Genomic DNA, 26,765 nt, shown 5'->3' with positions numbered 1-26,765 from the left:
GAGCGCACACGCGTGTGTGTGAGCCTGTGAGCGCACACGCGTGTGTGTGAGCCTGTGAGCGCACATGTGTGCGCTCACAGGCTCACACACACGCGTGTGCACTCACAACCTCGTACACACACACACACACGTGCGCTCACAGTGCGTGTGCAGGGCTCGCAGTGCCCGGGGCATCGCGGCGGCCGCCGGGCGGTCCCCGCGGGCGGTGCCGGCACTGCGGGGCGGTCCCCGGGGCGGTGCCGGAGCCGCAGCCGGGGCGGTGCCGTGGCCCGTCTCGGGGGCGGTGCCGTGGCCGGGGCGGTGCCGGGGGGCCGGGGGAGGCCGGGGCGGTGCTGGGGCTGTAAACACGGGGCGGAGCGGGGTCGTGGCCGGCGCCGTTCCCGCGCACACCCGAGCGCAGCGGCGGCCGGGGCCGCTCCAGCGGCGGCAGCACCGTGAGCGGGGGGCCGGGGGAGCGCGGGGCTCGGGGGGGAAGGGGGGCCGCGGCGGGGCAGGACGGGGGCCGGGGCCGGGCTGGGCTGGGCGCTCGGCAGAACAATGGGGCGGGCGGGCGGAGGGCCGGGCCGGCCCCGCTGACGGCGCTCCCCGCGCTGCGCTCCCCGCAGGCAGCCCCGATGGCCAAGCAGCCCCCCGAGGTGAAGGCGCGACGCGACGGCGAGGGCGGGCGGCTGCCGGCGGCCGAGGGGGGGCCGGGCCCGGGCGCGCAGCTGCGCCCCGGCGCTCCCGCCGCCCTGCCCGGGGCCGGCAGCGGGAACGGGAACGGGAACGGCTCCGGCGCGGCCGCGGCGCGGGGCCCGCCCGCCAGCCCCGGCCCCTTCGCCACCCGCTCGCCGCTCTTCATCTTCGTGCGGAGGTCGCCGCTGCTGCCGCGCTCCTCCAGCGGGTACTTCTCCTTCGACGCCGAGCGCAGCCCCGGGCCCCTGTGCTGCGACAAGGCCACGCAGACCCCCAGCCCGCCCTGCCAGGCGCTCAGCCACTGCCTCAGCGCCATGGGTAAGGGCTGCGGCCGGGCTCCGCATCCTCTGCCTCCCTCCGCGCCTGGCCGGGATCCCTTCCCTTCCCCTCCTCACCTGGCCGGGCTTCCCTTCCCTTCCCCTCCTCACCTGGCCGGGCTTCTCTTCCCTTCCCCTCCTCACCTGGCCGGGCTTCTCTTCCCTTCCCCTCCTCACCTGGCCGGGCTTCTCTTCCCTTCCCCTCCTCACCTGGCCGGGCTTCTCTTCCCTTCCCCTCCTCACCTGGCCGGGCTTCTCTTCCCTTCCCCTCCTCACCTGGCCGGGCTTCTCTTCCCTTCCCCTCCTCACCTGGCCGGGCTTCTCTTCCTTAAGAATCATGGAAAAGGCAGGTTCTCGTAGGGGTCTGCAAAGGTGCGAGTGCACAGTGCAAGGAGAAATACGTAGAGATGTGAATACTCTGTGCAAGGGGGGTTGGAAGTGCATGAGAGGTCCTGCTCCTCGCCTGCCTTGGCTTCCCTCACCTTTTGCTCCTCGCCTGGCTTGGTTTTCCTCGGAATGATGGAGAAACACGGGTTCCTGTAGGGGTGTGCAAGGACGTGACTGCGCAGTGCCAGGGGGTTGTGTACAGGTGTGAGTGCCAGAGGGGTGTGTAAGGTGTGAGTACACAGTGCCAGGGGGTTGTGTACAGGTGTGAGTGCCAGAGGGGTGTGTAAGGTGTGAGTACACAGTGCCAGGGGGTCATAAGTGCACGAGGGGTCCTGCTCCTCACCCACCTCGGCTTCCCCTGGCACGATGGAAGCCGCGGGTTCTCCCGGTTGTGTGACACACCTGCAGCAGCACCTCCCGCATCCCACCCTCTGGATTTTGGAAGCCTGGCTGTCCCGAGCTGGCCGTGGGCTGGCCGCTGGCCCGGCACTCTGGGATTTGTGGGAGCTGGCCGGGCCCGCCGAGCAAACCCTGTGCCGGGGAACTCCCGCGTGTCCAGCGCCGGGGTTTTGATTACTATGATGTTTATTCTTTTCCGGGCTTGGGTCAGTCCCTGCCAAGGGAGGAGGGGACAGAGTCGAGTCCAGCTTCCTACTCTGGGCTTGCTCTTCCAGGGCTGTTTTGCCAAGCAAGTGGCTTCTGGCTCGTGCGTCGCTCCTGGTTCTCTCTGGGCTCTCAGTGTTGGAGGCGAAGGGGTCACGGAACCCAAAATCCCACTGGGAAGCGGCGTGGAGGCGGGCGGGGGGGGGGTGTTTACATGTGGCTTTGCCAGGTAAAGCCTCTCGGGCGGGGAAAACCTGCCCACGTGTCCAGCATTCTCCTCTCCTGATTAATTCCCCTTAGCTGGGAGAAACCTTTTGACTTCCACCGGGTGAAACCAGGACGAGGTGGGGGGGACGACAAACACCGACTCCCAGCTTTCTGGGATCAAAACACCGTCTTTTTTTTGTCGGCGGTGTTTTTGCTTCCTCCCGGCTCCGGGCTGTGGTTATGGCTGCAGAGGCCTCGCTGGAACGTGCCCTTAGGAAAGATTTTGGGACATTATTGCAGTAATTACAGCTTAATGCAGTTTCACAACCTCACGTTGGCACGGCCGGGGCGAGGATGCTCCCGGAGTTCCACAGCTTCAGGTTCTTTTTCCCGGGAAGAAATGGATGTTTTCCCTGATTTTTTTATTTATTTTTTTTTTCTTCCCAAGTTCCTGCATTCTCATCAACTGTTTTAGTGGAGCCTGTGCTCTGTTAGTGTTGCCAGGGGCATCATCCTAAACAACTACAAGCAAATGGAAAATTCTTGGCACTGGCTGACCGGGACCCTTGGATGTTCCCAAACGCGATTAAACTGGGAATGTGTAGGTGTGGAGCTGTTTTATCCCTGTCTGGGACCACAACTCCCAGGCTGTGACTTCCCAGGCAGCTCTCCCTGAGAGATATCCCTGGCTTTGCCCTGCACACCTCTCCCTCAGTCCCTTTGCCTTGGCAGTGTCCCGCCGGATGCGTGCCGTTAAGTTTTCCGCATGGAAGTGGGTCAGTCCCTCGGGAAGGAAGCAAAGGGTATATTTTTGTTGTGCTTTTATGTACTGATTTTTATCTGTGGTGAGCAGAGGCCGTGAGGTGGAGAGTTTCTCTCAGAAGCACAAGCAAGTGGCCTCTAATAATAACAATAATAATAATAATAATAATAAACAGGCGCTTCCTGCGAGCAGGAGCGACGGATGCTCCCAGCCTCTCCCGTGGGCAGCAGGGAATTGCTCCAAGGCTGCTCCAGCACAGCAAGCTCGTGCTCTGCCCCAAAACTCCCTCTTCTAAACCTCACAAAAACCTTCCCCAAAGTTTATGGTGGGGGCAAAAAAAAAAAAGGTGGAGGCAGCCCTTGGGAATGCCGGGATGCCTCGTGTTGTGTGAGGAGTCATCCTTGGTGGGGAGGTGGTGGATGCCTCCAAAGTCTTTTTTTTTTTATTTTGGAAATAAGACAGCGAGGGGAGGTTCTGGGATTCTGGGATGGGAGGCAGGAAGGGTTGTGTTGTTGGCTTGGCATGTCCAGGAAGATGCTTTTGGGGATGGGTAGGAGAGGAGCAGGGATGAGTCGATTTGGTTGTGCCAGGGGAGGTGCAGGGGAAAAGGATGATGATCCTGCTTTTTGGGGATGAGGTTGGGAGGGTTGGTGGGTGCCCTACTGGGAGCATAAATCACCCAAAGACAAGAAACTCACCTTTTGGGGGGAGGTTGGGAGACTCTTTGCCTGATGTTTTGTGTCCCGGTGGGAGAGGATCATGTCCTTCCGTTGGGTTTTCCATCTGCGTGGCTTTTGGGAATGTGTTTGGAGCAAGTGCTCTGTAAATGGGCTGCTCTGATCCTGATAATTTTCCCATGGGAAGAGAAGCATCATGAACCTCTTGTTGCCCACTAAGGAGATCTTCCCCCTGGAAATAGGTGGATTTAAGGGGAAAACTTCAAGCCGGGAAGCTGGTGGGGGTGTCCGGTGGAGCTGCTGCTGCCATTTCCTCGGAGGAGGTTTTCTCCAGGGGGGTTGGATAACTAAGCCCGGGGGTTGGAGGTGCAATCTGAGGTTGTTTTTTTTTTTTTTTTTGCCCTTCTGAGCCGGGACTGCAGCGCCGCCGTGCTGGAGCATCCCATGGGTTTGGAGTGAGACGTGGTGGCCCCCGGGTTTGTCCCCGTCCCCGGGGCGGCCGTGTCGCCCTCGGTGTGTCGCGGTATGACTGTGTCACCCCCCCCCCCCGCCCCCGAAAGCACCTCTGACTGGTTTGGGGACCAGTTATGACTGGACCCTTTTGACGCAGCGCCACAGAAAGTCCTTTCTGAAAACCTCAGCCCGATTTCGCTCTCAGCCACCAACCCCAGGCTTCGCCTCTCGGGGCGGATGAGCTCGTGGGCGCTTTGCTGGGGCGGGGGTGCGGGGGAAAGGATGGAGAAGGAGGGGAAAGGATGGAGAGGGAGCAGACCCTCTGCCCCGCGTGGTTTTTCCTAGATCCCCGTATCTCCTCGCATCTTTTTGTCCCGTGTCTGCCCGTGGTGTTTTTGTTTCCCTTGCTGGGCCGGCTCTGCTGACGGCGGTGGGATTTCGGATGGTCGCTCCGCCCCGGCCGGAATCCCTGTTTGCCTTCCCGGAGAGATCCAGAGGCTGGAATATCGCGAGGGCTGTGTTTCATTCAGCGGCGAGGAGCAGCAGTGCTGCGGGGCCGTCCCTGGGCAGGCGGCGGGTGCTACTCCTGCGCTACTACAGCGTGAAAACAAAACACGTCCCCGAGCCAAGCGGCGCTGCCTTGGCTCCCAGAGACATTTTCCAGTCAGGTCGGAGCCAGGCTTTTTATTTAATTTTTTTTTTTTTTTTTTTTTTTACTGCCCCGCTAATCCTTTGAATATTCGGAGATTGGAAGCTGTTCCCCTGTTCCCTTGTGATTCCTCCGAAGCTGTCGTGCCAAAACACTGTTTTGTTTTGTGCAGTGGAGGTTTTTTTTGGTTTGGGTTTGTTTTTGTTTGGGTTTTTTTTTTTTTGATTGTGTGGGGTTGTTTTATTTTTTTTGTTTATTTTCTTTTTAGTTGGTTTTTTTTGATTATTATTTTCCTTAAGGCTGTGATTCCTGCTAGGATCCTGCACTTGGGCTTGCAGGAGGGGGGATTAGGTGGTGCCAGTACTGTACGTGGTCCTGCCTCCTTTTTTCCCCTGGCTGTTTGAGGGATTTATCATGTGTTTAATAACTTCTTAAGATGGAGACTGAAATAATTATGTATCACACAGTATAGTTAATACATTAACTCTTTTTCCACTTACAAGCCAGCACTTGGTTTTGCTGGGAATGTGGTTTCTCCACACACAAATCCAACTGTGGCTTTCTCCTCCTTGTGACAAACCCTTTTCCTTTCCTTGTTGGGCACTTCGGGATGACTGGGAGCAGAAATGTGATAATTGGCTGAAACTATCCAGACAGAGGGTTTTTAAGGTTAGGGAAGGAGCTGCTGCTGTGTCTGCAAGGAAAGAAAGTAGTTGAGAAAGGAGGGGGAAGAGGAGGTTTGGTGAGGGAAGTAAACAGGAGAGTGGCATCCTGGCTTTTCTCCCTGTTCAGGAGGGGACCAAAGCTTGGAGGTGCTCCCAGGGAAAGCCTGGAATAATGAATAAATAAGTAAATAAATGCTTAATAATAATAATAATAATAACAATAATGGGAATGATAGGGAATAAAAACCTGGCTTGTGACGACAAGTCCCGTTTGTGCCGCCGAACACCTGGCACCTGGATGTAAGAATCAAGGCACAGCCATAATAAAAAGCAGCAATAAAACGGCAAGATTGGGTGGCCCGCTGTGAAGTGTCGTTGTTCCTCACTTCCCAACACTCCCGTTTTTCCCCGTGCAGCTTCCCGGTGGCACTCGGTGGCCGAGGACGTGCAGCCCGAGGTCTGGATCGCGCAGGAGCTGCGGCGCATCGGGGACGAGTTCAATGCCTCCTATTGTCCACGAAGGGTAACTTTCCCCTCTCTCTTTCTCTCTACTTTCCATTTCTTTTTACACATTTCTCTCTGAAAGGGAAAAGCTTAATCATCTCTGGAAACTGCTGCGGTGAGCGCCGGGTGCGCTCAGATGGAGAAAGGGCTGCGCGGGTGGCGGTGTCGGCCCGGCGTCTGCGGCTGCCACGGTGTCGAATCAATCAGAAATAACCTTCAGGTTGGGGCTGGAGGCCCTTTGCAGGGAGAAGTTGGCAGGAGCTTTTCGGGGCCGGTGTCGGTGGCTCGGGCCTGGACCCTGATGGTAGCGAGGAACGGGCTTCTGAGAGTTAGACAGGGGAAGTTTGGGGGTGTCAGCGTCAGGCACTGTTGCTTTCAGGGAGTGAGCCCAGTGGGATTCTAATCCCAGCTCCCAAATCCCTGCTGCTGCCGTGCTGGGAAGCTGCAAAGAGGAAACTTGGTCCGATAACTTATTTTTCTTGCAAAGACTCTGTTTTGAAAGACGGGTGTTTATAAGACCATAAACCGGCTCACCTCGGAGTGTTGCAACAGCAATCGATGCGCTAATGCCAAAAAAAAAAAGCAGGGACCCAACCCCAAACCGACCCAGCCTGGGGGGGTGAAGCAACAGGAGTTTGCAGAGGAGCCTCGCCGGCGGTGACTCCGAGCGTTCCCGACGGCTGCGTGTCCGTGCTTGTGGTTCCTGGTCCGTGGATCTGTGGGAAGAGGAGCCGGGAGCGCAGTTTGGGAGCAGTGTTGGTGACGGAATGCCGGCTGCCTGGATCCTTATCCGCCCTCCCCATCTCCTGAGTCACTCCTGCAGTGTTTCCTCACCTCTCCCGGGGTCCGGAGGGTTGGCTTTCCCCCAAAAGGGGGGTCCAGCTGCCACGATCCAGCTTTTTGCATCGTCTCCATCTGCTCCATTCTCCTTCCAAATGCTCTGGCTCTTCAGACCTGCAACAAACTGTGATGAGCTGTGCTTTATCCTGAATCCAGAATGTGCATCTTCTGACCTTCCCCCCCCCTCCAGGCTTATCCCTGGAGAAGCCACTTTTTGGGTTAGAAAGGACATCTTTCCAAGGAAAGGGAGGGACCAGGCTGTTCAGGAAGCTGGAGGCACCCGGTAGTAGTCAGCTGATCCAGAAGAACTGGTGGAAATGTGGAAAGCCCTGCCATATCATGGAATATCCTCAGCTGTGAGGGATCCACAAGGATCAAGAAGTCCAACTCCTGGCCTTGCCCGGACACCCCAGCAATCCCACCATGTGCCTGAGACCACTGTCCAAACACTCCTTGAGCTCTGCCAGCCTTGAGGCCCTGACCACTGCCCTGGGGACCCTGTGCCAGCGCCCAGCCGCCCTCATCCCTTCTCCCATCTCCCTCCTGCCTCCCAGAGCAGTGCCTTAAGTTTGGCAAACCTCGTGTGAACAGGTTTGTGAGGAACAGGAGCACCTTGTGTGACCAGGTTTGTGAGGAACAGGAGCACCTCGTGTGAACAGGTTTGTGAGGAACAGCAGCGTCCTGCCCACGTTATCCCGTGGGGACCAGCCCCCCTCGCTGCCGGAAATGCGCTCCAGGCATATCCTGAGATTCCAGCCCCCCGCCCCTGGGGAGAGAGGCGGAATGCCGAGGACACGTCCTGCTCGCTCCATGGCACGAGCAGGGGACGACCCTACAAACACTCTGGACCTGCCTTAGTCAGCATCTGCCCAGTTCTCCCCTCCCTTGCACCCAGAACCGGGGAGGTTTCGGAGCCTTTCAGCGGCGGCTGCGGAATTATCCCCCCCGAGGCGCGGAGCTGTTGCCTCGTGGGGAAGGTGTCTCTTCCTCCTGGAAGCGTTCCAGCCGCTCCGGAGCCCCTGGGGGGTGGGAGGGGAAGGTGGGAACGGCTCGTGCCTGCCGGGCCCTGCCCGGCTGGGCTCTGCCCTTCGAGGCTGAGGTTAGAAATGGGGAACTGGGGGCCGTGCCAGAGCGGCACTCGCCGGGCAGGTCGGGGCTGTCGGACGGGTTGGGGCCGCGCGTTCCCCGTCACGTTCCCCCCGTCACGTTCCCCGTCCGTGCGTCACCCGCGGGGATCAGCTCAGGAGAGGCAGCGGGAAGTGGGGCAGCTCCTCACCCCGACCCCTCTGTGCCTCGCACAGCTTGTGCTCCAGTGGCCACCAGACCAAGGCTTCTGCTGGCAGAGGGTGGGAAATGAAGGAATCGCAGAATCCCTGAGGTTGGAAAAGCCCTCCCAGACCCATGGAGCTTACCCTGTGCCCCATGCCCACCTTTATCCCCCAGCCCATGTCCAGAACTTCCTTGGACACCTCCAGGGATGGGGACTCCACCACCTCCCTGGGCAGCCCCTTCCTGTCTTTAACAATCCTTTCCATGGGGGAATTCTTCTGGATGTCAGCCCTGAATGTCTTGTTTCAGCTCCCTTGGCATCCCCTTCCCGTCTTTAACAATCCTTTCCATGAAGGAATTCTTCTGGATGTCAGCCCTGAATGCCTTGTTTCAGCTCCCTTGGCATCCCCTTCCCATCTTTAACAATCCTTCCCGTGAAGGAATTCTTCTGGATGTCCACCCTGAAGGCCTTGTTTCAGCTCCCTAATTATTCCTCTACCTCTTTATTCAGCAGAACCTAATTTTATCATTTTGCTTCTATCATTTAAGCCTGATGGGGTTTTTGTTTGTTTTTTTTTCCTTGCTCTCTGTCATATTGAGGGTTGGGCAGTGTGGTGGGCTTAGCCTTGGGCTGGTGGGGGAGGACCTGGACCTGCTTTTCTCTCTTCTGAGGGGGATTTTCATTTCATTTTGAATATTTTCCCTCTACCCTGGGGTTTTAACCCTCCCTAAATGCCCCAACAGGGCTCCTTTGGGATGTTTCAAACCTCCCGGCAACGTTGCACGACTCCCATGCCCACATGCATGTGGCACTGTGGTGGTGCCACTCAATCCCAAAATCCACATTTGTGGTTGGGAGAGGGCAGCTTTGACCCTTTGGTCAAAGGCAGGAGGGTTAAAACACGAAAGGTCACTGGGTTTATCCCCATTCTTTGCCACAGGCTTGATTTTTGCACCTCCGGAATATCTTCCAGGTGTTTATAACACAGGGCCTTCCTGCTGGAAATCAAACTCACTGGTTTATTTGGTTTTTCTTTCCTTTTTTTTTTTTTTTTGTTGTTGTTCTTTTTCCCCTCCCTTCCTCTCTTGTTTCAGGGTTTCTGGGATCACCAGGTGGGAAACCCCCAGGTCGTCATCCTGCGCCTGCTGCGTTACATCGTCCGCCTCATCTGGAGGCTGCAGTGAGCGCCCGGCGCGCCCCGAGAGGCTCCAGGACTTTGTTTCCTCGCTGGGAAAGCCCGGGAAGGACTGGACAGATGGATGGATGTGGGACTCCCACCCTACTTCTCCCCCAGGACACGTGGCAGGACGAGGGTGTTCATCCCACGCCGACCTGCCGGGCTCCGGTGCAGTGTTTTTATCCCAGAGTGGTGTTTACTTAGTCTTTCAACTTTTATTACTTTTTTTTTTTTTTTATCATCTTTTTTTTTTTTTTTTGTCCCCCAAAGAGTCTCAGTGAAAACACGGGACAATTTGTTGTCATCGTTCCTGGAACCCTCTGGGAAACCTGAGCCAGCTGATGGGCGAGAGACTGAGATTCCTCCCCTCTCCCTTTGCCTACAGGGCATTTGCCCGACAAAAAAAAGGCTGGAAGAAGGGCAGAGGGCTTTAAATCAGCACTTCTTTTACCTGTAAATACCTAATGCTACTCCAGATCCACCTTCATTTGCATCATGCAAATCGCCTATTTCCTGCTGACTGATGATTTTTTATTTTTTATTTTTTTTTTTGGTAGTTTTTGTATCTCTCTTTTTTTTTTTTTTTTTTTTATACACTCTGAATTTTTCTCAAGACTTCGCTGTCGAACTCCAGGGTCCAAACCATCACAACCAACCAAACAACAAACCCCGATCCACCAGGTTGCCTTTTTTTTTTTTTTTTTTTTTTTTAAGAGAAAATCTTTCTTATAAAACGTGTGAAAACGCTTCCTTAGTGTAAAATATAATATATAGAAGGCGGGGAGGTGGGGGGGGAGATGAGGAATTCAGCAATAAAACATCCCGGAGGCAGGAGGAGCAGCTCCCAGGACCCACCACAGCGGAGTTGTTCTCAAAGCCCGCAGGAGGGATTTTTCCAAGGTGCTGGACAGTGTTTTCCTGGGATCCTCTCTGTGTTGGCACAGAGGGATGATGAGCGGGCGCCGTGAAGCCCCCCCTGGATGCAGCTGGAAGGAGCCAGCCTGGCGTGGATCCACTGCAGGACTTGGCCACGGGGGGGTCTGTCCCCACCTCGCAGGGAATGATCTCCCCTTCCGCCCGGACACGCCACGGCCATGGAAGACCCAGGTGTGTGCCCCGTTGCCTCCGGTGGACCTCGGATGTTTTTGGGGGAAGTGGCTGCTCCGGCCACCCCGTATCTATGCACAACCCCCCCACCCACCCACCCACCTCGTGCCCCTTCCCCTCTGGAGGGTGCAGGTGGTCCCACCCCCCACGTCCCGACACCGTGCGAGGTCCTTTCTGGTCTCATCGGTTTTGCCGGCGCCACAGGAAAAGGAAAAAAAAAGGAAAGGAAAAAAAGAAAAGGAAGGAAACCCCAATCCCAGGCTCCCCCCCCCCCCGAGAGCGGTTGTGCCCACAGGGAGCAGCTGCTGAGTGCCATGGATGATGGTTATGGATGGGCTGCAGTGGGACCTGCCCCTGTGCTCCTGGAGGGTCACGGAGCGAGTTTTAACCTCGATTGCCAATTTTATTCCCTTTTTTTCTTTTTTTTTTTTTTTAAGGTGGGCGTCGGTCGGGGGAGCAGGGAATGTTTTAGGAAGGGTTTTTTTTTTTTTTGGAGAGGGTGTGTGAGGGGGAGCCTTTGCACTGGTGGAGAGCGAGGGGTTCGATAACCGGTGAGCTGGGCCGGGGGCAGATCCTGCTCCTCATCCCATGGGATTTTGGCTCTGGCTTTGGCTCATGATTTCCCATGGGAACCTATGTGGTATTCCACGGCTGCTGATAAAATTAAATAAGTAAAATTCGGCAGCAGAGGGGGGGGAAACCCAAGTGAGACTTTTCTCCCAGTTGAGTTTCATCGTTGCTGGTGGACGAAATGGTGCTTTGGGGTCTCCCAGCCTTATGGAATCCTGGAATGTGTCCCTTGGAATACACCAAAGAATCACCGAGCACTTTACCCCCTCCTCCCATGGAGACGAAAAACATAGGTTCGTTTTAAGGAAAAAAAAAATTCCAAACATTGGCAAAGTCTCCCAGGGACTTCTCCACAGGAGGAATTCCCAACCAAAAGGCATAGGAAAATTAACCCCCAAAAAGCAGGTTTAGGGGGAACTTCCTCCCCTACCCCCCCGAGAAGCCTCAAACCAGAAGAGTGATGTTATAAAATAGGGATTATGCCCATTTAGCCATGTTGGCTCTGGGCTGTTTTAAGCATAACCTGTGCTCTGTGTTGCACCAAAAGGATGTGATGAAGAGTTTTCCTTGGATGTGGGGAAACCAGATTTATTCCCGGATTTATTCCCGGTCCCGCTTCTCCTCTTTTCCCCCCCAACTGTAAATACCCAAATATTTATTAGAGTAGGGCACCGTATTTTCATCATCTGAGCCAAATATCTGTGTGCAATGTACTCCCTCTCCTTTCTCTCCTGTAAGTTTTGTACAGCTTATAAATACATTAAAAAAAAAAATTATTAAAAAAAAAATTATTAAAAAAAAAATTATTAAAAAAACCCTGTTTTTTTTTTCCTAAACTTTTTTTTTTTTTAGAGTTGAACTTGGTAAATACTGTAGGGCCTTTTTTTTTTTTTTAATTTTTTTTTTTTTAAATTTTCTGTGTAATTAATGCACTCTACTGTTTAATGCTGTAACTTGTAGAAACGTTGTGTATTTATTTTCTGCTTATTTAAGTTCCTGTGAAGATTTGGTTTCCCCCTTTCTCTCTGTCTCTCTCTCTCTCTCTCTCTCTGTCTCTCTCTCTCCTCTCCCTGCCATAAGTGTTGGATCACCTTCCAAAAGCCATCGTGGGGGTGGATTAACGAATCCTTTTGCTCCAAGTGCCTAAGTCCCCACTTCCCAGGATTTAGGCACGTCAAAGACTTCAGCATTAGTGGAAAAAAATCCAGTGGGAATTTGGCTTCTCCACGCCCCTGGGACTGTTCAATCCGGATTTTCCTCCACCTGGGAGCAGCCATCCCGTGAGGTCACTCTAAAGTCGCGGCGCAGGACCCAGCGGATGTAGCATTTTTGACTGCAATTTCCCTGCCCTTCCTTTGTGTTTTGCACTGATGAATTTTGGACAGGGTAATTGCCACTTTTTTTACTTGTGCAATACTGCTGTAAATAATCGCAGATCCTTTTTTTTTGGGGGGGGGGGGGTTGGTTTTTTTTTTTTTTTCGAGGGGGGGGTTTGTTTTTGTTGGTTTTTTCAGATGCGATCTTTTATGTTCTTTAATATGAGTTTTATATGAATAAAAACTTTCAACTATTTGTCACGTGTGCTGGAGGTTGTTTTTTTTTTGAGGGGAGGGGGTTGAGGAGCACCTGGCAAGGGTTGGGAAGGGGATGTTTGTTCTTTATCTTCCTGTTTATCACCAGTTCTCCCCACTTTTCACCCATTCTCCCCAAGATCTCCCTCAGACTTTCCTGGGACCCCAAAATGCAGCTGTTGAACAAAACACCTTTGTAAAGTGTTGCCTCGAGTGTTCCCAAGCCCAAAAGCTGCCCCCTCTGGGAATGCTTTGGGGTTTCCTTGGAATCTTTTTGCTTTTCCCCACATTCATGGGCTCAAACCCAACTGCTGGGCACCTCCCATGCACTCCTTGTCCCCAGTTGGTTTTCATGGGTATTGACAAAGTTTGGGGGTTTATTTTATTATTTTTGCTTTGGTTTGTTACTGTTTTATTATTTAATGCTTTTTATTATTTAGTGCTGTTATTACCAGGATTTTGATATATTTTTTTAATGGAACATTACCGTGTCATTTTCTCCCTTTATTATTTCACATGGTTATTTTATTATTTTATCATTTTAAAGCAGAAGCAAAATCTTCCTAAAAATTCCCATCCCGCTCTCCTGCTGCCTTGACCTTCCATCCTATTTTTATCCCTCCGGCTCTTCTTACTCCTCCATGCCCAGGCACCTGAAGGGGATTTAAAAACAACACAACCCCCCCCCCCAAAAAGTCCTACTTGATAAACAACCTAAAAAAATTCTGGATTTTTTTTTTTTTTTTTTTGTTCTTGAGTGTGTTTCAAATTACAGAAGTTCCTGAAAGGGAAGTTTATTGGTTTCAGGTGCTATTTCGGGGGCTTCTTTAGCTCAAAAAAAAAAAAAAAAAAGAGGGTTGTATTGCCCCAGCCAAGGCTGTGGCAGCAGCTGGTCCTGTGGCTCTCCGGTCCCCATGGAATTTGGGAGCCCGTGGGTTGTCACACCTGGGATGTGACCCCGCTGTGACTTTTATTGGAAGGAGCTCGGGAATACTGGAAGGAGCTCGTGATCTGCCCGAACCTGGTGAGCTTGGGAAGAGGAACCAAGGAGAGATGCCCACCAGGGGAACCAAGGAGAGATTCCCACCAGATTCCTTCTGGGCATGTGCTTGGCCATGGCCAGGTCTAGGTTGGCTGTGGTCGTGTCCAAGGTGGTCATGGCCCAGGTTGGTCATGGCCAAGGTGCTCATGGCCAAGTGGAAGGTTGTCATATCCAAGATGGTCAGGGACAAGTGGAAGGTTGTCATGGCCCAGGGTGATCCTGGCCAAGTGGAAGGTGGCCATGGCCCAGGCTGGCCACCATCTCCCTTGGCCATGGCCAAGTCCAAGGTGGTCACGGCCCAGGGCCACCACACACACCCCGCCCAGCTCCTCCCCGAGAGCTCTTCCCGTGCCCTCAGATTTTTCCTTTGGGAACTACTAAAACACCCACTTTGTCTTAAGGATGCCAAACTTCCTTTATTCCTTGAAAAGGCGAACACCCACACCCACCCACACACACACACACACCGCGCCCTGAATTTTATTCACGGGAAAAGTCACAGCACCTCATGTCCATTGGCTGCTTTGAGGACACACAAGGTGCCAGGCCGGGATGTTCCCACATCCCTCAGCCCCTGCCAGCCTCGGGAATGCCGAGCAGCCAAAGCCCGGGATGAGATGGCGGCCAACCGGTGCCATGGGAGTGACCCCTGGGCACTGCCAGGCCCTCACCATCCACGTATCTAGAGATATATATTTATTTTTTTTTCCAATGACTCGCTGCTGACCTTTCAAACACCTGTTCAGGCCCTAAACAGCTAAAAATACCCCCCGAGCTTTGCATTTGATTTTCATATTGCAACAAAGCTCACTGTTTCCAGTGGGGTTTTCTCGTGTTTCTGGCGGGGTCTTGGATGGGCCAAACCCACGTGGAGACAGGGATGGGAAGCAGCTGGATACCGGGAGGCCCCTAAAAGCAGTAAAGAAACATTATAGATGCTCTAACAGGGCTTTCATGTGGTGTAAGACAAGCCCAAGGATGGTTGGAACATGAGGACCTTCCTGCTGCCTTTCCTGAGCATCCCAAGCCTATTCTGGCTTCTTTTCTGTGGAATTTTAAAAAAAATCAAGGCCTCCATCCCCAGGGAAGGAAGGCAACGGGTTATCCCTGGCGGTGACACCGCCGCGCCGGCACAGGCCGGTCCTGTGTAGCCTTGGGAACCTCCCACAGCCCTCGTGGGGATTTGGGGCCTTTTCTTGCCCTGTTTGATGGATTTCTCCTCGCTGGGTTTTTGACAGGCTCGTCCGTCCCTTTTCCCGGGAGGACACGCACGGAGCCGGCGCTTCCCGGCCGCGCGGGCTGGTAATTGAACCACCTCGGTGCGATTCTGGACGTCGTGGGCCGAGCAAACAATTGTCTGACAATCCCCACAGCTGCCTTGGCTATTAATTAGGGGGAAATAAAGTTGGAAGGTGGCAGGACTGGGCCGTTCCCGAGGGAGGGAAAGGGTGCCCAGCGCCGCCGCTCTGCCTCACCACGGCCCCGGCCACGGCGTGGGATCCCGGGCTAAAAAAGCCGGGATTCCCAGAAATCCCGTTGATTTCGGGTCTGAACCATGCAAATAAACCTCCTGAGGGCCGAGGGAGGAGTAGTGGGGGCGCTGAGACCCTCAGGCCTCACCCTGTGTGGGATTCCAGTGGGATTCCAGCATCCATCCCTCCCGGAGCCCAGAGCAGCAGCGGAGTCCCCTCCCGAGCCCGGGGACAGTCACGAGCGCCTGCCATTGACATTCAAATGACTTATTGGCAGAAATGGGTTTAAAAATAGGGGTTTTATGATAAACAAACTAACCTCATACAGGAAGTGAGCTGCAAATACTAAAACAGGTTGTACAAAGCTGGTAGAGAACAGAGCTGCCCCACAGAACCGAAAAAACAACAACAAGAATGAAGCAGTGGTGGTGGTGGGGGGGGGGGGGGGGTGGGTTTGAAAGTTTTCTTGGGGGTTTTATGTTATCCTGAAGGGGTGAATCGAGGGGAGAAAGGGCTGGGGGATGAGAGGATTCCTTCTGGACCTGTGGCCCCTAAAATGCAGGCGATGCCAAGGCAGCTCCTCGATGTGAACCCCGAGTTTGAGCGTGACGGGACTTCAAAAAAGCGTCGGGGCTGTGCTGCTGCAAAGGTTAAACAGTTTTCCTCCCGAAACCCCGAGTGTGGGCTGTGAAAGAACATGGTAATGAAGAAAAATTTCCCCAGGGCTGCTCTTTGATTATCACCAAAGCCATCGAGTTTCAGTTTGAGTGATTTGTATTTATTTATAAAAACAAAGATGAAATAAGTAGAACGAAAACAAAAACCTCATCCTAATTTCTGAGCTCGAGCCTGATTTATTCGAGAAGAGACGTTCAGGTACAACAGGCTGGGTCGAGAAAATAAACTGAGTTGCCAGTGGGCTGCGTGGGGAGGATATTTAAGGTTCAAAAAACATAAGAACTCCCCCCAAAAACACAACCAACCACTTTGGCTGCAAAAATGCTGGTTTAAGAGTCGCCGGGCTGGGCAGCAGCTCCGGCCACTGGGTTCAAGCCTGGTTTGGTGCTGGGGCATCTTAATTTGAGTGGGAGAACAAAAGACATTTCTCTTTTCATGTGTTTTCACTTCCATTGTGAGAGAACTGGTTAAAAAAACACACAAAAAAGCCCTTCAGTGGTCTCGCAGCCTTTATCGTGTTGTTTTTCTACCTATTTTCTGTTGTTGGCTTTTGTTATCAGTCTCATCTGCAATTTGTGGCCGATTCTGTCATGTTTCAGGCAGACAGCGTGTTCCCAAAACTGTTTGCAACCTTTCAGTGAGGGTACAGCCTCGAGGACAGGCAGAGCAGAGCCGCAGCACAACGAGAAAAAGGGCACATTTAACCCCAAAATCCCTCTTTGGCCGAATTTGGATGCCCGAGGCAGGGACGAGTCCCAAGGCAGTGATGGACAAGCCCGAGCCAGCCCAGCCCACCCCTCCGGGCATCCTCACTTTAGCTGGAATTATTTCCAGCTCCCCACCAGAGGAGAAGCCAAACCCACCCCTGCGTGACCCGGTGGGATTTTTCCCGGTCCCAAATAATTTCCCAGCTAATTTCCCACCGCGTCTCCCCATCCAGCAGCAGGGATCCACCCCAGCCACGCCGGCCGAGCCCTCCTTCTGTGAGCGTAACGTGGATTAAATCACTCGAGCTGCGAATTACCACCGAAAGCCGACGCCGCCGACCTCGCACCGATTCGATATTAATAACGAAACCAAAAAGCAAATTAATACCGCGGGACGAGGAGGAATTCTGCAATTTAGTTGTAAAACTTCGGCGAAGGTCGCCGAGCGCGCGGCGGGCTCGGCGTGGAGGCGATTTTGGCCCCCCCGCCGGCCCCGGCGGAGCAGGGGGGGGGTGACACGGGGGTGTTTTTTTGGGGGGCTGCGGGGACAGGCTGGGAGCCGCGGCCCCGGCGGGCTGGGCTGGGTGCCGGCGGAGCCCCGCGATGCTCTCCGGGCTGCCCGGAGAGAGGGGAAGAAGCGCCGGCGCCGCGTCCCCGCCGAACGCCCGGGCTCCGAAATAAAACCAATTCGGGTTTTTTCCGAGGATGAGGCGGCTCGGCGGGGGCAGCCCGGCTGGGGGAGGACTGAGCCATTGTGAAACCCGGCTCCTTTTCCTGAGGCTGCCGCTGCCGGAGGCGCCGGAGCCCAAAAAGCCTGCCCGAAAAACAGCTCAAACGGTTTCCCAAAGACGGGGCGCCCCAGGCTCGCTCGGCCCTCGCCCCTCGCCCCCCACAATTTCGGGCTCCCTGGCACAGGGAATGACGGCCGGCTGCTCCCCCAGGAAGGGCTGCCTTCCTCCCCCGGACCCCCCAGAGCCCCAAAACTCTTCCCTTTTGGATCCCTGAGCGTGGGGGTCCCACCACCCCACTCCCCCCCCCCCAAATGATCCCCCTATTTACGCCGGGCACGAATCCATCCTATTGTTTTGGCCAGGAAAACACTCAAATCTATACTTTAAAGGCAATGTGTCAGGGCTCTCCCAAAGCTCTCTCCACTTCCTGTGACAAAACAAAACACGCTTCGCTTGAAACTTATTCTTCCTCTATTTAGCGCAGAGAAATAATGACCAAAAGCACCCCAAAAAAACCCCCAGGGCCCTGCCCCCTTTCCCACACTGTCCCCTCCCCAGGCAGAGGATGGAGCCAGGCTGGAATTCCCTCAACCAGGCAGGAACTCTTTGATTTCGAGCTGTTATTTCGTTTCAAATCTCGAGCTGAGGTGAATTTCCACTTTGCTATTTTGGTCTCGCTGCTGTTTGAGTCAAACGCTCCCCCCTCCTCCTCCTCCTCCACGTCATCGATTAAACCAGAGTCAAAAGGGGGCAAAAAAGTGAGAGGTTTGATAAATTTGGGGGCTTGGGGATCGAACATGCTGGGAATATTTGCTGTCAGGCAGAGAGGAGTGTTCAGCCCACACCTAAAATCGAGATAAACCTCACTTGGTTTGAACTCGTGTGGAAGGATTGAAACCCTGGGAGTGCCCCAAATCTCCAGGTTTCTCCCCCTGCACCCAGCGTGGGTGAAGAAACGGGAATTTTGGACAATTTCAGGACCAGGAGATGGATTTTGATGCTCCTTTGTGGCTCCATTTCAACTTGGGATATTTTGTGATTGCATTTCCCAGCATTTCTGGGCATCCAAGGGCTGTAGTTGCCCCCGTGGCCAAAGGTGCTCCCTGAGCATTCCATGAGCAGCTGGATGGAAAACGAGGGGGGGAAAAGGGAATTTGTGATCAGTCTGATTTTGCTCTGCCATAAGTTTTCAGCTGGTGTTTGAGGGGGGATCACTCCGGCCTGAGGAGGGATGGATTTCACCCTGGAAAAATGGGAAGGAACACTTGGTTTGGAAATGAAACCCCCCCTGGAAAATTAAACAGGATTTTCCCGGGGGTCAGAATTTGCCTCTAGGAATTAAGCTGGAAAATTAAATACCGAGAGACCCACCAGGAAAATCAGACAGGCCTTTCCCAGGGGTTGGGAATTTGCCTCTGAAAATTAGTCTGGAAAATGAAGTGTCGAGAAAACCGCCGGGAAAATCCTATAGGAATTTCACAGGGAGGGGTGGGGAAATTTGCCTCTAAGAATTAAGATGGAAAATTCAACATCAAGAAACCCACCAGGAAAATCAGACAGGCCTTTCCCAGGGGTTGGGAATTTGCCTTTAAGAATTAATCTGGAAGATTTAATATCAAGAAACCCACCTGGCAAATCAGACAGGCCTTTCCCAGGGGTTGGGAATTTACCTTTAAGAATTAATCTTATTTATTCCAAATCCTTGCATTTATTCCCGATCCTTGCCCTTTATTTCGAAAGCCTGTGTCTCTTTCCAGTGCCTGTATTTATTTGCAATGCCTGTATTTGTCTGTAAACACCAAATTCTTTGCTCCTGAAATGCCAGAACTCTCAGAGGTGGAACTGCAGCTCAGTGGCCTCTAACCCACCCCCCAGCATCCATCCCACATCCCGGCATTCCTGCTGCATCCACACCCCCAGCATCCTGGGAATACACCCAAAGTGGCTGTATTTTATTGTTCATTTTATTATTAAAATAGTCCATTCCCCTTCTTTTTTTTTTTTTTTATTAACTCCCTCAACTACCTTTTATTATATTATTATATTTTATTATATTATTTTATATTATATAATATTTTACTATCCCACATATAATAAATAATAATAAATAATAAATTATAATTAAGAATATGATAATAAGATATGGTATAATAACTAATATAAAAATGGTATAATAAAATATATCTATTTTATTAAATATAATCTATTATCCTATTCCCCCATATTCTATCCCATTATTCTATCCAATTCTCTTATTCCATTTTATTTAATGAACATAAATTATATTTCTACATATTTATTCATGACCAGTTCATTCAGTAGGAATAAGAGGAAGAATTCAATAGAAACGTTTTACATATGTAAATATAAGTTCAATAGCTTTATTTCAGTGGAAACAAATTTATCTGTGTGTAAATATTTACAGAATTATATACAGTGTATTCTTATATAAAATAGGTTTATAAATATATAAATATACATATACAAATATAGTATTTATTTAACTATAGAAAGCAGCGCAGTGGTTGGAGCTGCCAGATTTTGATTAATTTCCCTTCCTGATTTTAATTGCCCTGATGGATTTTAATTGCCCCATCCTGATTTTAATCGCCCTCCCTGATTTTAATGCCACAGAAAAGTGGGTGGAAGAGCCCAGCGAGGACCTTCGTGCCAGGATTTGATCCCAAATGGCAAATTCACCAAAAGGATCATAAATCTTGAATACCTAGAAGGCCCCAGACCCATAAAACAAACATGGACTGGGTGTCCGTGGAGGAGCAATTCCATGGGCTCTGGAGAGGTTTGGGACTGGCCGCAGGGTCTGGATGATGGGATGGAATTCCCGGATCTACTTTGTTTCCCTGCACAGGAGCTCCCGGCTGCTGCTGGGAGGGGACCCTGCGATCCTTCACGGCCCTGAGGAGTGGCACCAGTACCACCAGTACCACCAGTACCACCAGTACCACCAGTTCCACCAGTACCATCAGTACCACCAGTACTGCCAATACCACTGGCACCACCAGCACCAAGACTACCAATACCACAACCAGCACCAGCAGCACCAGCACAACCAGCACCAGCACAACCAGCACCAGCACAACCAGTACCAGCACAACCAGCACCAGCACAAGCAGTACCAGCAGCACCAGTACCACCAGCAGCACCAGTACCACCAGCACAACCAGCACCAGCAGCACCAGAACAACCAGTACCAGCAGCACCAGCACAACCAGTACCAGCACAACCAGTACCAGCACAACCAGTAGCAGCAGCACCCCCAGTAGCCCCAGCAGCCGCAGCACTCGCCGCTGACTCATCCTGGGGGAGCCCCCGGGCTCCAGCCCCTCCCGCGGTGGCTCCGTGGGGTTTTCCCTTTCCTTCCTCATCAAGGAGGCCCTGAATCACCCCCCCCCCCGCCCCGTGACGTGGCCCCTCCACTTACTGGAATGCTGTTGAGCCTCCCCAACCCCCAGTTTGCAGCCAGGGAGCCGGGCTGGTGACACTCGGGGTGCCGGTGACACTCGGGGTGCTGGTGACACTCGGGGCACCAGTGGCACCCACAGCCTCCCCCTGGCACCCAGGGATGGGTCCCCCCGGCTCGGTGCTCTGCACCCCGAGCACCTCATCCCAAAGCCATTCCCGAAGCCCATCCCGAAGCCGTGCCGTCCATCCCACGGAGACACTCACCCGGAGCCCACGTCCCGCGGAGCAGCGACGGGAGAGGAGGAGTCAGGCCCGGGTATGTTTCCATGGGAAAAACTGACTGCACAAATGTCACTTATTTCCCACCGTTAAGTGGTGTCTGAAATGATGGAGGGGGGGGAAAAAGGTCCTGCCTTCCAGCCGTAATCCCAGCGGGACAGCCGTGCTCCTGCCGACTCACCCTGTTGGCTTCCCTGGGGAAAAAAATAGGAAAAATGGACTTTTTAAAAATTTATGTTGCTTAAAAAAAACCCTCTTCTGCTTCTTGTGTTCCGGTGCTGGGCCAGGGAATCACCTGTGGAGGAACAGGGGGATCACCTAGGGAGGAAGCAGCACTGGGAATTCCGGAGTCAGGAGCAGAAGAGCCTCTTTGCTCCAGGTTTGTCCTGGTGGGTTTTGTGCCACAGGGTGGGAATCGCCCAGGGCTTTGTGCCACCTTGTATCCCAGTGGGATGCTCCACCACAGGGATTCATCCCTCTGCTTCCCACACTTCCCATTCCACAGGCATTTTATAGCAAGGGTTTAGGATCAGCTTCCCCGGGAAAACCTCAGTCCCAACCTGCACACTTTCCGCTGGAATGTCATTAACACTTCAGTATTAATGGGAATAACGGGAAGAATGTTGGGATGACAGAGGGAAGCTTGGCTCCTGCGTCCTTCCCTGGGCTGTGGGAGTGATCCACATTGGGTGAGGGTGGATAAAAAATCCATCAGCCAGGGAAAATTGTAGGAATGCCACTGATTCCAGAGTCTGGTTTTACCAGGTTCTGGCATTCCCTCAGCTCAGAGCCCCCAGCATCCCAGAGAAAACCCCATGCACACCAGATTCCAAAGCCACCCACAGATCCCCTGCAGTGGGATCCCTCCGTGGATCTCAGACCAGAGCAAACCCATCCCATATCCTACCTGGCCTCTCCTTGCTGCAGCTCCCAGCCCCGGGATGTGCCGGGGGTTTATATGGCCCCGTTCCCCCCTCTGGGATGCGGGGAAGGAGATTTTCCCATGGCTGATGGGCTCTCCCACTTCCCCCGGGTTACACCCACAGGGGAAAGGATCAGGGAGTTTTTCTCATCAGAAAGAGCCTTTGCTGGGAAAGGTCTCATTTCCCAGGGCTTGGAGCCAAATCCACGGGGACAACGGGGGCAGAGGGGGCTGGGAATGGGCTGGGGGTGGCAGGAGGCTCTGCTGAGGGATCCCCCACTCTCCTCTCTTTCACCCAGGTGATGCATCCCCAAGCTCTGGGTCTCCTGGATGCTATTCCAGCCTGTTCTCTGGGAAGCCCCCTGTTTCCCCCCCCATCCCCATCTATTTGGGGCCGTGACCTCCCCGCAAACCCCGTGGGAAAGGCTCTGGCTGCACACGGGCAATGGAAACCATCCCCATTCCCCAGGGAACGGCTCCGGCAAGCGCATCCGAGATATTCACCCCACTCCAAGCCCTTTCCCTCCCAGCTGAGGGACCCTTTCCCTCTTTCCCGCTGCAGGGGGGTGGTTGTCACCCTGCCTGTGTCCCCGCTCCAGGTTTTTCCCACTCAATTCCTGCTTAGCGTGATTTTGGAGGAGCAGGGTTTCGGGAAAACAGTGTGTGCCCCACACATGGCTTGTGGGAAGGTCCGTGCTCCCGGATTCAGCTGGAGTTCAGGGATGACTCAGTCGGCACGAGCAGCCCCGGGAGGGGCTGACACAGCGGGAAGGGGGGGCTGGGAGCGGGTGGCTCGGGGGAACTTGGATTTATGGCTCAGATCCGGAGGCATTTGGCACTGGGTGCTCCACGGCTGTGCCTGGGTCCAGCTGAGCATCCCAACCTCAATCCCTCAACCCGGTGGCTTCAACCCTTCCAGCTCCTGACCTGGCTGTGCCGCAGCCGTGTCGGTGACAACCCACAGCGCTGGGACAGTCCCGGCCCTGCCCGAGGGAGCTGTTGTGGGATGGGTGATGGATGCTCTGGCTCAGCTGAGAGCCAGGGAAAACCACCAAAAGCTCTCCCCTCTGTGCCCTCATCCGTGGCTTTCACTCATTTCCCACCCCTGACACCGGCAGCCGCTCCCTTGGTTGGGATGTGAAGGATCACGAGTCCCCAGATGAACCCAGGAGGTGCAGAACTCTGGGGGTGTTGGAGCCCAACACCAGCTACAGTGGCACCTAATGCTTGGATATCCCTCCAAAAAATCAAGGGGATGGATGCTCCTCTTTGTCCAGTGCTTCCCAGGGACACCCCTGGAGCTCAGCCCAGCAGAGCACAAGCTGGTGGGAAATGTCCTGCCTGGAAGGACAGCGGAAGAAATCACCTCACAAACATCTCGTGGGAAGGAGAAAGAGGAGGCGGAGGAGGGATGTCCCACTGTGGTGAGAAAACACTCAACCTGCTCCCTTCCCACCTCTCTTCCCCCCAGTATTGTGACAAAACTGGAAAATGTGCTGGCAGTCATGAGCATTTCCCCGGAAAAAAAACCCAGTTTGCTGGCCCAGCTTCCAAATCCATCTGGCCAGACTCGAGGCAGGCATTGCTGCCGGATTTTCCCGCCGGGATCTCGAGCTGCTGGTGGTGCCCCAGGGGACGCAGGTCCCAGGGGATCACGTTCCACCCCAGCGCCCGCATCCCCCGCGGGGCTTGGCTGCAGGAATCCACGCTCGGCACCCCAAACCCCCGCGGCGGCGGCCGGGATCGCGCGGGATGGCCGGGATGCCGCGGGATGGCCGGGATGCTGCGGGGCCGGCGGCTCTGCCGGGCATGCCGGCACCTGCCTTCCCGCAGAGCGAAAAAACAAGTTGCTAAGTCACAGCAAAACCATGAAAGCAAAACCACAGAGCCCCAAAGCGCCTCTGAGTCACTCCCCCGGCCGCCGCCACGGCCCCACAGCACCCAGAACTCGCCGCCACCTGCAGCCGGCCGGGAGCTGCCGGTCCGCGCTCGGAATTCGCGCTGCTCCAGGGCAGCTGGAAGCGTTTTCCAGCAGGGAAAGCCGCTCTGAGCGCGCAGCAGGCGCGGATGGAGGAGCTGAGGTCACACCAAAACCGGCTTATCAGGCCCCCGCTCGGCGGCACCCAAAGCGCCTCCTCTCCCCTCTCTGCTGTGCTCTCACCTGCATTTTTTTTTTTATTGTCGCTATTGAATTGTGAAAAAACTCCTCGTTTGAAAGGTGGCTGGAGCCCAAGCACGGCCAGAAAGTGCTCCCGGGATTAGTCACCGGCGGCAGCGCCTCTGTTGACATGAGTCACGCAGGTCTGGCCGCGCCGATTCAAACCCCGAATTTTCGTCTTCTCGGCTTTGGGGTTGTCCCCGGGAGACCTTTCGGTAACTTGTCACCGGTTCTGAGCAGAGCCGGCAGCCGCCTCCCGGCGCCGGCGCTTCCCGAAACGCCGGAGCTGGGATTCTGGAGCAGCCGGGAGGGCAGGATGGGCTCCCAAAAACCGAGTCCCGTCGGTGGAATAAGGAGCGAGGCGGTGGGTGCCGGCGGTGGGTGCCGGCGGCGGGGACAGCGGGGCCAGGCCGCTGCCGTCGGGCCCCGTGCCGATGCCGACAGAGGTCACTGTTGCCGAAAATTTGGGCGTCCCAGCCAAAAAAAAAGGAACTCGGGGCTTGGTGGGGGGAAGGAGGCGATGGGGCCCGGGTTTGAACGGGAGCCGCCTTCCGAGGAGCGGGGATCAGCTGGAAAATTGCGGGGGATGCACCGGAGATCCCATCGTGACCCACAGGATGGGCTGGAGAAGCCGTGCTCTCCCCCACGGCCGCGGCGGGACGCCCAAGGTGCCGGGCAGCTGAGATTAAAGGATTAAAAATAACGAGGAGGAAGGGAAAGGGCCGGGAATGCGCTCCCGCGGGATGTCCCCGAGGCGGAAAGCCGAGCCAGGGCAGGGAAAGGAGGCGGCCCAGGGCTGTTCGACCCCTCAGGGAGCCACATGGCTCCAGGACAGCCGGGGGGGCGGGGGGGGGAACACGGGCGGTCCCAAAAGCAAGTGCGGGTTGGGAGGTGTTAGATGGATGTATTCGCTTCCCAGGGGAAAAGCTGGCGGGTCCTGGATGGAGCGGTAGGAGGAGAACTCGCAGCTGCCTTTCCCAGCCCCTAAGCCCAGGGGAGAGCACGGAAACAGCTCGTGGGTGCAGCAGAAAATCCCCCCCCAAGGTGACTAAGCACTCTGGGTACGAGGCGTGACAACAGTGGAGCCCGAGCGCCGTCCTTGCCTGTGCCGCTCCCGCCGGGATTTATCATGGAATCCCGGAATAGTTTGGGTGGAAGGGATTTCAAAGCTCATCCCGTTCCACCCCTGCCACGGGCAGGGATACCTTCCACCATCCAAGGTTGCTCCAAGCCCCGTCCAGCCTGGCCAGGAACACTTCCAGGGATGGGGAATCCGGTTATCCGGGTGCAGGACCCCGGGGTGGGAGGAGGAACCTCCACATCCCATCTCCCCCCATCCCCGTGCCTGTGCAGAGCTGCTCCCGCCCTGCGGCTCCCAGGGCATCCCTCAATCCCTGCCAGATCCCATCGCATCCAGAGCCCCCCCAGCAGCCCTGAGGGCAGCTCCTGCTCCGGGGGAGCTGCGGGACAAGCTAAACCCCAAACCCACCCCGCAGCCAGCGCAAAATCCAAAATATTCCCACTGTCCCGAGCAGGACCCAGCAGCGCACGGGGCGTAAGGAATTGCAAACCCTTCCATGGCTGGTTTTTGCAATTCCCGGCAGCAGCCAAAGGCTGGCAAAGGGAATATCACCTTACCCTGCGTGCCGGGGGGGCCGAGGAGCGGGAAGCCCCCTGGGACGGGGGGCACACGGGGAGGGGGGGTACTCCATGTGGAGCCGGGATGCGAAGGCGCCGGGAGCGGAGCCGCCTGGGAGCGAGCGGAGCCTCTGGAAGCGGAGCGGCTGGAAGCGCAGCCCTGGCATTCGTAACGGGCGCCGAAACTGCGCCGAGCTCTGCCCCGATCATTGGTCCAGGTCACGGCAGCCGCTGCTTTCAAATTCTGCTCGAGCTTCAAAAGGAAACAGGAAGCCCCAAAGCTCTGCACCAGAGGCTCTCGCGGCGCCCACGCGTTCGCCTCCCACCGCCAACCCCCCGGGAATGGCGTGTTCCCGGCCTCCGGAGGGAGCCGGGAGCATCCCGACCCCCAGCTCCTCGTGGGGATTTGCTGAAGCTGGTTTGCATCATTTTATTCACCTTTTTTTTTTTTTTTTGTCGGCTCACTCACCTTTTTTTCGTCTTGTTTGTGGCCAAGTGCATGTTCACCCTCCAGCTGCCGGGTTGACCCAGCAGCATCCCGCCCCAAGTGCTTTGGAATGTGGGATGAACCCCACGGATCCATTCAGGAGAGCCAGAGGCTTTAGGACACCTGCGGCTTTCCCAGCTTTTCACCCCAAATCCAGCATTTGTGTTTTCTGCCCCTTTTTCCAGCTGAGATAAACCCGGGAGGCTCATTCCAGGGTTGGGGAAAGGGCTTGAGGAGGCAAAAAAAAAAATTTGTCCTGGGAAAAGTCAGGGGGAAATTCCATTCCCCAAGCCTGCAAGTGTTGGGTGGGGCTTGGAGCTACCTGGTCTGGTGGGAGGTGTCCCTGCCTATGGAACTGGATCATCTTTAAGGTCCCTTCCAACCCCAGCCAGTCTGGGATTCCATTTCATTCCCTTTGGGGAGTGAGCACTTCATGCTTCCCCTTTCCCCAATTTAGAAGGAAGAAAACAACTTCTACAAGCTGCACCCACTTCCCAGGGGAAGGAACATCCAGGGTGACAGTGTGAGACCTCACAGTTCCTGTGGTTTTCCCTCTGTTCCTGCGTTTATTGAACTCACATACAGAAGGTGCCTGTGTGTTAAATTAAATTAATACAATTAAATTAATGGAACTTCTGAACAGCATAAAAAAAATGGGATGAGGGTTGGAACTTGTCACGGGCTCTGCTTCCTTTAGGACGTCTCAAGCAACTGGAAAACCTCAGTTAACACACATTAAACACATTCTCAGTAATAGTAATGCAGTTTGTAAAATTCTTCTACTTTTGTTCTC

At 54.5% G+C, this 26,765-nt stretch overlaps 1 protein-coding gene and 2 long non-coding RNA genes across 3 annotated transcripts; 1 reads left to right on the top strand and 2 right to left on the bottom strand.

Moving 5' to 3' along the window:
* The first annotated feature begins 273 nt into the window (after positions 1 to 273).
* On the top strand, positions 274 to 12,314 carry BCL2L11 (BCL2 like 11). Its single transcript, XM_051792665.1, has 4 exons — positions 274 to 434; positions 606 to 993; positions 5,813 to 5,919; positions 9,105 to 12,314. Exons 2-4 carry the CDS (start codon positions 615 to 617, stop codon positions 9,192 to 9,194), a joined length of 576 nt encoding a protein of 191 aa, XP_051648625.1. The 5' UTR covers positions 274 to 434; positions 606 to 614; the 3' UTR covers positions 9,195 to 12,314.
* LOC127473253 (uncharacterized) lies at positions 926 to 1,693 on the bottom strand. Its single transcript, XR_007905334.1, has 3 exons — positions 1,475 to 1,693; positions 1,170 to 1,356; positions 926 to 1,070 (listed from the first exon to the last, which is right to left on the bottom strand). It is a non-coding gene; the product is annotated as an uncharacterized LOC127473253 (long non-coding RNA).
* LOC127473252 (uncharacterized) lies at positions 4,764 to 20,941 on the bottom strand. Its single transcript, XR_007905333.1, has 3 exons — positions 20,753 to 20,941; positions 6,735 to 6,854; positions 4,764 to 6,616 (listed from the first exon to the last, which is right to left on the bottom strand). It is a non-coding gene; the product is annotated as an uncharacterized LOC127473252 (long non-coding RNA).
* Between the last annotated feature and the right edge of the window lie 5,824 nt (positions 20,942 to 26,765).

This window comes from Manacus candei, unplaced genomic scaffold (assembly GCF_025592945.1).
Source record: "Manacus candei isolate 608988 ecotype Guabito, Panama unplaced genomic scaffold, ASM2559294v1 h1tg000035l, whole genome shotgun sequence".
Lineage (NCBI taxonomy): Eukaryota > Metazoa > Chordata > Aves > Passeriformes > Pipridae > Manacus > Manacus candei.
The sequence above is the reverse complement of the archived record's forward strand: the minus strand, read 5'-3'. Positions and strand labels throughout refer to the sequence as shown.